The sequence below is a fragment of the Convolutriloba macropyga genome, chromosome 4 (assembly GCF_964194025.1).
Source record: "Convolutriloba macropyga chromosome 4, txConMacr16.3, whole genome shotgun sequence".
NCBI lineage: Eukaryota > Metazoa > Xenacoelomorpha > Acoela > Convolutidae > Convolutriloba > Convolutriloba macropyga.
In genome coordinates, this window is record NC_134471.1 from 25,544,532 (window position 1) to 25,555,176 (window position 10,645).

At 38.0% G+C, this 10,645-nt stretch overlaps 1 protein-coding gene across 7 annotated transcripts in view; it reads left to right on the forward strand.

Moving 5' to 3' along the window:
• Window positions 1–9,585, forward strand: part of LOC142337549 (carbonic anhydrase 2-like) — a 40,974-nt gene extending 31,389 nt beyond the window's left edge. For 4 of the 7 annotated variants that reach the window (XM_075386855.1, XM_075386858.1, XM_075386856.1 and 1 more), the window contains exon 6: window positions 9,167–9,583. In XM_075386855.1, coding sequence (XP_075242970.1) covers window positions 9,167–9,414 — 248 coding nt within the window. In that variant the 3' untranslated portion in view covers window positions 9,415–9,583. Of the gene's footprint in view, window positions 1–9,166 lie in introns of all 7 variants that reach the window. The other 3 variants (XM_075386853.1, XM_075386854.1, XM_075386852.1) reach the window with 2 other exon arrangements.
• Window positions 9,586–10,645: the final 1,060 nt, after the last annotated feature.

Below are 10,645 nucleotides of genomic sequence, written 5' to 3' on the forward strand. Positions count from 1 at the left end.
TGAGGGGAGCGGTGCGATGTAGATATATGAGGGTTGATTAACGGGGCCGGTTTTACGGTGTATAAATTTGCAGATGTATGTACAAGTGGTACTGCATTAGGTGGGACTGCTGCCGGAAAACGCCAGACATTTGGATCTGGAGGAGCGGGAGGTGCGTGGGTTATGGGTACAAAGTTTTGGGGCTGAAAACTCTTTTGTGGAGGTGGTGGATGAATTAATTGAGGCACGAAATTGTTTGCGGAGGAAATGAATGGCGCAGGAGGAGAATGGGGTAACAGATTGACATTATTCGCCACGGGGTTAGTGGCTTGTAGTGGGAGTGCTTGTGGCGGCAAAGGAGGAAAGCGGAATGCTGGTGGGATTAACGGAAAATGCGGTGGTGCGGGGTTTAGGACGGGGGATGGAGGGGCTGGTACATTTATGTGTGCTTGTTGCGGATTAAGTGCTAGCGGAGCATTAACAAGTGTGTTTAAAGGTAGTGAACGCGAAGGGCTGACTAAATTCAACTGTCCCGGCATGCTCGACCTGCGAGCGAATTGATGATCTAACTGTAAACCATCGAAGTGCATTGTTGCTTGAGACATTTGTCGGGCTGTGTTTGGGGCGTTTAGTTGAGTTGGCATACCAAAGTTTATTGGTGATGATGGAGGCGTATATTGAGGATGTCGCTGCTCTTGCATGATGTTTGCAACATGTGCATCATTGGTTACATTGGTTCTACTGCTTGGTTCATGGACAGGGATGTTGATGTTGGCCTCAACTTGACCATGTGTATTGAGATTGAAGTGTGAGTTTGGAAGTTGTGCTGAAGAACGTCGTTGGACAATTGCTTGGTTGGATTGGGCGATGGAACCAGAAAAGTGCAAACTCCGTTCGTTTGCAACATCTGCCATGTTCCCGGCCGGTGACGAATTAACCCAATCTTGAACAAGTTTCTTGCTCTTGACTGAACTTCTTTCCGTAAAGAGCCCACTTCTTTTGCCTGTACCAGTCCCGTCCGCTGATGATTTTGTCATCAACTCAATTTCCTCAAGGGCCGCAGCAGCTACTTCCTTGCGATGATCCTCCTCAAGCTGCTCAATTTCTAATTCCCGCAATTTCGTTTGTTATTTTCAATTTCAAGACGTTGTCTAGCAATGCGAAGCTTTGCCTCATGTTGTTTCTCAAGTTCCTCCCTTTTTAATCTTGATAATTCTAAGTCTCGTTGACGCTGATTTGATCTTTTTGACGAAGTCATATGCGAACCTGATCTTGAGTGGTGAGAGGTATACATCTCTGCTGTCTCTTTGTCTTGGACCGAATTGATATACCCTCGAGCAGCAGCAATGAACTCGTCAGTTTTCTTTGTTACACTCTCTAACTATTTCTCAAGATTCTTACAGGCAGCGTCTGGATCTTCAGTCTTTTGTGCAAGATCAAAGAGCTCTTCATTCTTATCAACTACTCTAGTAAAAGCATCTTTGCACTTCACAATCAGACGTTCGATCTTAACTTTCCTGTCTTGCTTATCAACAGCATTGTTAAATTCACCATAGATGTTATTAAGTTCAGCCTCTAATTTTGCCCTCGCACTACTAAGTTTGTTGAATTTATCCTGCAAAGTTGTCATGATCTTAAGAAAAACAGAAACCACAAGTTTAATTTGGTACTAATATAGAGTACACACACATGCAACAGCACAACACAAATGGGTTATACCGAACCCTAGTGTGACGGTTTGCCTAGCAAACCGCCAAAGAGCAAAGATATTCGTCGAGTACAATAGTACCTGGCGAAAGAAAGAAAGAACGGTGCGCAGGAAGCGCGAAACGGGACAGGACGGGTGACGGGACGGACGGGAAGAGACGCCGAAAGAGTAACGCACGACGCAACAGGAAACCGGACGGACAAACGGGAGCGTCGGGCGAATGGCGCGCGACGAAACGGGAAAACGGCACGGGCGGGGCAGAAACGTCGGGCGGATGGCGCGCGACGAAACGGGAAAACGGCACGGGCGGGGCGGAAACGTCGGGCGGATGGCGCGCGACGAAACGGGAAAACGGCACGGGCGGGGCGGAAACCACAAGCGAGGAGGCGGGAAGATCGATGCTAGCAGACCACAGCAACAAATTCAACCAAGCAAGCTAGCCGTAACTCCAAAATAAACTTAAGTCACACCCTAGAAAGAAGGAGAGGAGCTACTGCCAGGTAAACTAGCACAAAACATTATGGGGCTTTATCAACGGCATCAAAACATGAAACAATTTACGGCAACGATGTAGTATAACCAAAAGTCGAAAAGGTCAGGAAATTTACTAGCCGTAACTCCAGAACAAACTTAAGTCACACCCTAGCAAACCACCCTAACCAGACAACAAAAAGGCGTACTACGAAAATTAATAAAGCTACAACAAATTGCTAGCAAACAAGTGTGGTGAAAGTCACGAAACAAACCAGCCGTAACTCTAGAATGAACTTAAGTCACACCCTAGCAAGGAACGAGACTAAACAACAAACCAGCATACTAGCAGAAAGAAATTTTACTACAGCAAAAACTCAACATACTACATCATACAACAAATAAACGGGGGATAGAAAGAAACAAGGTGACACGGAAACAAAAAGGACGGAAACGGAAAAATGAAACCGGATAACCTGTGGAAAACGGACGGTAGTGAATAACTCAAAGAATGGGGAGAGCGAAACGTTTATTAAGGCGCTATCGGAGAGAACCAACCACAAACTAACCCGTAACTCGTGAGTTAATTAAGTCACACCGCCAGTCAGCGGGTAGACTCCCACAACAGCGCAAGGCTAAGTGACATTCAGGTTATCAAAGGCTTGTGTGAGTTCCGCCTCCTCGAACGCATGACGGGTGCAAAGCGTTTTACGACGGCGCTTTGAAAGTTTCTTCGGTCGGGAGCGTGTTATCAAGGACCGGAGGTTGTTCTTATGAGCTAAGACTATAGTGAGTGTTTTCAGCTCAAGCGCAGGCCTTTGGTGTAATGCCCTGTACTCTTTAAGTAAACTAGGATCTTGCTGTTTACGTCTAGACACTATGTTTTTCACTTAATGGATGGTAACTAGAGTACTACGCTTGAGCTGATCGTAGATATCAGGAGTTCCCTCTCTGGGGCATTACACTATAGCTTCTATGCGCTCCTGATAGTTTTCAAGCACTGAAATAAGCTGCAAAGGTGTTAAAGGCTTATTGTTGTTGCTTCGATGACGTGAAAGCGAATTGTTCACTACATCATGCCATATATCTAGGCGCTTCTTATCATGAAAGAAATGACTCAACTGGAACTGTGCTGTTTTTCGGACTTTCAAAGCGTTAGGGTTGAAACTTAAACCCGGTAATGCGTAAATGTTACGTTTGTAACGATTTTGTGTTACTTGAGGCGCAGTTTTTATGGCGTGATGAATTGAACTTGCAGCTAATATGAAAACCATATAATGCTTTTACAACATAATTGATTCGAGCCTTGATGTTGAATGCACGATTTTCACGACTTTCCAAGATTAAGCGCTTATTTGAGAAAAAACTTGAATTCTTTCTCCAAATTTGAAAAACTTGACCAAATTTTTTTTCTTTAAATTGACAACTTCATGCAATTGTTACATCAGCGTTTAATAATTTTTTATTTAAAATGGTAGGGAAAAGAGGATTTTTTTTCAAATTTGGTCAAACTTTTCCAAAAAATTTTCTGCTACGCTTTTATGTCAAAAACAGCGAAAAAAACCACCGCAATTCGATTATTTCTGGATTTTGACAAAATTTTGTCAAAATTTATTTTTTCAAAAAAAAAATTTAAGGGGTAGGTTTTCGGTGACCAGGTAGTGCTAAAGGGTTTTGATGCAACACAACAATATCGATTATGGTAATTTTGGAGGGTGCTAGATTTGCCGTCTAGATATCAAATTTACTACAAAAGGTTCACGGTTCGGGTGGGTTAGTCTTAGTTTTTTTGGCAGTTTCTGATCAGTCTCTGTTCATCTTGAGAGAAGCCTCTGATTAGTCTCTATGTTCGTCTTGAGAAACCTCTGATCAGTGTCTGTTCGTCTTGAGAAACCTCTGATCGTCTTGAGAAACCTCTGATCAGTCTCTGTGTTTGTCTGGAGAAACCTCTGATCGTCTTGAGAAACCTCTGATCAGTCTCTGTGTTCGTCTTGAGAAACCTCTGATCAGTGTCTGTTCGTCTTGAGAAACCTCTGATCAGCCTCTGATCGTCTTGAGAAACCTCTGATCAGTGTCTCTTTTCCAGGATAATCACTTCGTGGGGTAACTTTCTTTGAATCTTCACAGCAATATTGCGTTTCAACAATAGGCAAACGGAAAGTGTTCGTAAAGCCGGGAGCGGCTCCAAAGTAAAGGTGACAGAGTAAGATTCACTCTTTCGAAAGTTAAATTCCAATCATAATATCTAATGAGACGGATATCAATAGCAAGGCACAACTATCTTCCACAACGTATAACGGCCAAAAGGCCCCTCTCAATTGCCCGGCAAATCTAGCTTGATCTTTTTTAGCAGGTACTTTGTCTGAGTCGATTTTCGACTCAGATTGGTCACCGATACGTTTTCGAAACATAAAAATATTAAGCCTAAAAAGAGCTTAATCGATTCAGTATATTAGTAGGCTCAACGAAAATTATGTTTAACGAACTTTTTCCGAGCTTTTTATGCCAAATAGAACGTATTTTGTGTGCATTTAATCTTTTTGTAAGGCTTACATGGTTAAGAAATTACGTAAAGGTTAAGAAATATGACGTAATAAACTTTCTCGCTGGATAGATTCTCGCTTTATTTAAATAGCGCTTTAAATCCTCGCTGCTCTTTTGTTTACTCAGTAACAACAAGAAAAAGTTTACCAGAAAGACTATTCTCAAAAGTTCAAAGTTCGTAACTTTTATTTGACGCCAAACTATTAGAAGAAATGAAACAAAACCTTCCGTTTTGAAAAACTGAACATTTGAAGCGAAGCGATCCATAGTTTAATTCATACGTTCGATACATACATTGAACTTAAACATTGATAAGTTTAAAGTAAAACAAGCACTTTTTGTAATGCCGGAACAATAAACCTCGCGAAGTTTTTATCTCAATTATGAGTCACGTAATGTCCTCAGAAAATTTATTTAGCCGAGAAGTTTTTCTTTGCTTCAATAAACATTATTCAAAAGTAGGGGAAAATTTGGAAACAATAAGAACCGAAGACCTCGCGTTTTCAAAGGACTTGCGGAAAAAAATTCAACGTTTAGATATAGAGTGAACCAAAATTTCGACAAATTTTTACGATTAAAGAGTGTCAAACTTTGATTTAATCTCAACTAAATTAACAACAGCGCTATTCAGTAGTTCGAGATGAACAACTTAGGAGCAAAAATCAGTAGACGTACTCACATATCGCAAATAGCCAAGTCCAGATCATTCTAAGTTCAAACCTCCCTCATCCTATAGTGACAATATTTTTGGTATTCTTCACTTTTTCATGACAGAGGAAATACATTACAAATGCCATTTGTTGGTCTCAAGAAATAAAGTTAATCACATATAATTTAAACTGAACTATTAAATGAAAATCTAGAAACAACTTCCTGGCGTTTAATGCTATCGAAAAAAGTTAGCAATTGTTAAAAACGTGTATGTCTTCTTTAATGCAAAAGTGGCCGCTTTATTATAGAAAATTCTTTCGACTTTAGTTCTTGAGTGACATTTTGGAGCCTGATTCCTTGGTTTTTGCGTGAGCTAAATTGCTCCTATTCAGAAATTAGGTCCGTTGCTAAATCAAATGCAAAAGTAAGAATAGCAATGATTCAGTCTGTTATTCCGAAGGTCTCAAGTTCGAACCCCTCTTTGGTTGAAGTTTTTGCACCCAATTTTTTTAACTAATTATCTACGCTAAAACACCCTCTGAATTTAATTTCTCTTGTCGTTACTAACGTGTTGAGTCATTGTTTTGAAAATAGCATTTACATGGCTAAGAATTCATTGAGTTAAAAAATTACAAAGAATTTCAACCTATCGAAAAATTAGAGCTGTAATGACATCTCCCTACCAAGATACATGTAGCTGTCTATTCTTAATGGTTTTTATCTTCTCGGCTAGGCGAATACTCGGAGTGTTTGTTCAAGCAGGTCAAACCGTTTCCTTGGGAAAAGAGATATGGTAACCAAAAAAGAAACGAAAAAGTACATTTTGTTACTAGCAAGACACTGACTCTCAAACTGATTTTCAAACAAATAAAGTTTATTTAATAAATGCACAAATAGCAATTTTTGCACACAAAAAAGGTAAAGTTCTAAACTGTCGCACAAAATAGCGAAATAGCGATATAAACTTGACAAAAGCTCTATTTGATGGTTTTCTTTATAATTTTGTCACAGTATTCAACGTAAAAACAGCCAAAATTTTTCTGAAATTGCTGGAATTGATCGAAAAACGTGGCAAATGCTCTAAGTTGAAAAATCACGGGAATTGGCAGAAATTAAATTTATTGGCGCTCAAAGCAATTTTTAATAACTCTAGTTGCCATGCATGCAAGTGCAAGTATTTTGAATTTTTGAGCTTCATATATATATACATATATATATATATATATATATATATATATATATATATATATGTATATATATATATATATATATATATATATATATATATATGTGTGTGTGTGTGTGTGTGTATCTTTTTTTCGCACAACTTTGTTTCGAAAAAGGATTTGAGTCGTTTTTTTTTATTCCTTACCAAGGCCCCCTAATTTGGATCATGGCGTTGCGGTATCTGGTTCTTTGCCTTTGTTGTTTTCTATGACACCAATCGTGCCTCCTCTTCCACAAAAAAAACTGGCTTGGGCTTTTAGTGAAAATCATTGTCTTTAGAAGATCACTAACGTGATCATTGACAACCTCTTTATAAGCAAATTGTGTGGAAAAAAAACATTTTTTAAAAGACGAAGTTAAAAAGTTATCAAACAATCACCATCTATTTTCCTATTTTTGTTAACAACGTGTTGGAACTATGGATAGAACCGTAAAGATTGAAGCAGTTCCGCGTTACTAAAAAAGGCTCCGAGTTAACACACAGAATACTGCATTACTAAACACTTATATTATAAATTATCAGTCAGTTAGAAAGCACGCATTATCGCAAGTATATTTTATGGGCTGCTCTTTAAAAAATTATAAACTCAGTATGCATAGTTTAAATCGTTGAGTAAAAAACATTTCCAACTAATATTTTTTCAAGGTCATAGTATGTAGCAGGAAAAAAGAAGTAAGCATTAAAAAAAATTGGCTCAGTTTGAAACAGTATATTCAGTTAAAAAACGGAGCAGTCACAAACAAAATAAGACATCAGAAATTTACTTTATTGTAAACTTCCTGTTTTTCCAGGAGCATTAGGTCACTTGACGTTTTTCACGGCTTCTGAAAAAACTCCCTAAATCTGATGAAAATTTTAACGGACTTTGGATGCCAATTGAGGCAACTTAAGTAAATCTAATCTACTTAAGTAATCACGATTTATAAATTGAAATATTAATGCTGAGGATCCTGAACAAAAAATCTAGATAAAAAATACGAAAAAAGTCTAAACGACGAAGCTAGTGCCTTATTAAGCATTGCCTCACTTTCCCGCTTTTGTTACTGTCTCTGCTAATCATCTAACGTCGTATATTCGACACTCCGCGATATAACGACTTTAAATAATTTCAAATTTCACGTCGATTGTAATTGCCTTGAAAATCAGGGATACGTAGTATTTGGGTAATAATAGTCAGAATAAGCAATAGATTCGAATGGTTTGATGAAGGTTTTTCGAGTGGAATATTTGACAAGTGAAATTATGGGCGGGTTCAAATATTCAGGGTGAATGAGCTGAAACTTAACGTTTTAAAAGGTTTTTGAAGATGGCATTCAAAAATTAGAAAAAATCTGGATCAATTAAAAATCAAATAGCTTTCAATTAAGTTTGCAGTATGGTTTTTAGAAAATGTTATTTGAAAGTCTATTATTTTTTACGTAACTTATTAATCAATTTGTTTTAAAGGCTCAGGTAAGGAACAATTTGAAAACAAAAAGAAATGGAGTCCCATTGTGCCTTCAAAAAATCAATTTAGTCAAAAAGTTTTTCTGCTCTCAAATAAAACGTTATCAAGTGCACAAATTTTCGGAGACTATGCGAGCCAAAATATAAAACTCTCGCGTTTTTGAATGACTTCCAAAAAGCCTTTGCTACATTTAAAGGAGTAGTATATCAAAACTTTTGACAAACTTTTGCATTAAAGAGCTTAAATTTAAAATTAACTTCAACTATAACAACAACAATGATATCAGTAGTTTGAAAAGAACAAATTAGGCGCGCGAGTCAGAGTAAAAACTCATATACAGTCAAGTTCAAACTAAGTACAAACTTTACGGCATCCTAAAATCAAAAACTTTTCTTTTGGTTCATTTTTACTGACAGAGGAAATGCATTACATTGCCGTTGCTGTTCCTTGATCTATCGAAACAATTTCATTCACATGTGTATCAAATCAAGGTATTAAAACAAGATAAAAACATTTGAACACATGAAGTTAATTTTGTGGTGTTTAATTGCTCTGGAACGAAGTTGGAAGCTATTTTGTAAACGTATGTATTTTTTTATTTCACTTTTCGGGTGGCTTTTTCATGTTTGACTTCCTGATCTTTGCGTGACCTAAAAAACTCTTCTTGCGAAATAAAATCTGTTGCTAAATCGAATGCGGATGAAAGAACAGCAATCCCAAGACCGTGGTAGCTCAGTGGTTAATGATTCAGTCTGTTACACCGAAGGTCTCGGGTAGGAACCTCTCTTTGGTGGGAGTTTTTGCACTCACAACTAAATATCTAGGCTAACACCCCCTCTGAATTGAATCTGCTCTGTCGTTTGAGATCAATTTGTCCGCCATCAGTCTGGTTACTTTATTATAAAAAACGCTAAAGCAACAGATTTTTTAAAAGGAATAGGTTCTGAACTGTTGGAAAAAAAGCACAACAGCGAACTGACAATTGACAAAAAAAGTTCTAAAAAAACCGGAGTTCACTGAAATTCGGCGCTCAAGGCAATTTCTAATAATGTTAGTTGCCATACATGCTGCAACTACAAATACTTTTTAGCATCATATTGACTGGCAACATTTCTACGTAATGTTTTTGTTGATATAGGGCTTGACCTGACCCCAATTGCCGAGGCGAACAAGGGCAAAGAGTACTTTGCATACAAGGGTTCTCTGACCACCCCGCCCTTCGCAGAAGCTGTTCTTCACGTTGTCTTCACTGAGCCTCTCGAGGTGGCCTCCAGTGTCTTTGGAAGTCTGCGAAACTTAACCGATTCTGAGGGAAAGAAATGCACCATTAACTACCGGGCAATTCAGCCATTGTTGGGAAGAAAAATACACCACTGTGTGGCGTAATTAGCAAGTAGAGGTGTGCTGGTTATGATATGTTATAACTTATAAATTGACTATGCTGCTGATCGTGGCATTGCGGTAACTGGTTAATTACATTATATATAACGGAGTTGTTTCCTCTGACCCTAATCCTACCTAAAAAAATGGACTTTTTTTACATGATTGTCGTCGACAGATCTCTACTGGGGCTCCTTGACAACCTCTTGATAAGAAAATTGAAAATTGTGTGTGTGAGCAAGAAACATATTTTTCAAAATGAAAAAGGTTATAAAAATTATCAACCAATGACCAACTAATTTTGTTCATGACGGGTAGGAATTATGGGTGGAATGGGAAAGAATGAAACAATTCCATGTTACTATATATGACTCGGAGTTAACACACGGACTACTCTAGTACTGAACAACTATAATACGTAAATGTTTACGTAAATTAGCCTCGCCGAAAAAATCGCATTATCGAAAGTATGTTTTTACACTGTTATATAAAAAAGCAGACTATGAACTCAGTATGCAAAGTGTAAATTTCAGATAAAAATAGTAAGATATTTAAACCTATTATTTTTCCATGATCATAGTATGTAATAGGAAAATATTATTTTAAAATGTTGGAAAACTTTAAATTTTATTCTGGTTCAGTACTGAAACAGTCTTTGTGGTATCCCCGGGAGTAAGAGGTGTATATGTTGTATGAAAGGAGTGTACAGTGTAAGAAAGGAGTAGTCAGAATTAAGATAAGAGATGAAATATACTTTATCCAAAACTCCTCTTTTTTCCATGAGCATTATGTGACATGAGGCTTTTTACAGCTGCTGAAAAGGTCCTGAAAGGTGCTGAAATTAATGCCCTTTCTTGGGTGCTACTTGAGGTATTTTTAACAAAGGAAATTACTCAGGTACGTAAGATTTATGATATAAATGATTAACCGGGAGTCCCTTGTAAAATGTTGAAAAATATCCAGCAGCATCTAGCGAAAATTTAAAATGGTTGTTTCAAATTTCTATACAACTCTGCTGGTAGCATTGTCCCGTGGGTTTTGAAGGTTTTTTGGAGGGAAATACTTTCCGAGCGAAATGACATCCCAGAGTGGGGTGGTCGACAATTATGGTCACGGGGAGTTTCCTCCCAGACGTAAAGAAAAGTGGCCTGAACCATAATTTTTATCGCCTTATGTCGAAACATGAGACAATCACTTACCGAGCCACAGTCCCAATACGTATGATTAAAACACACAG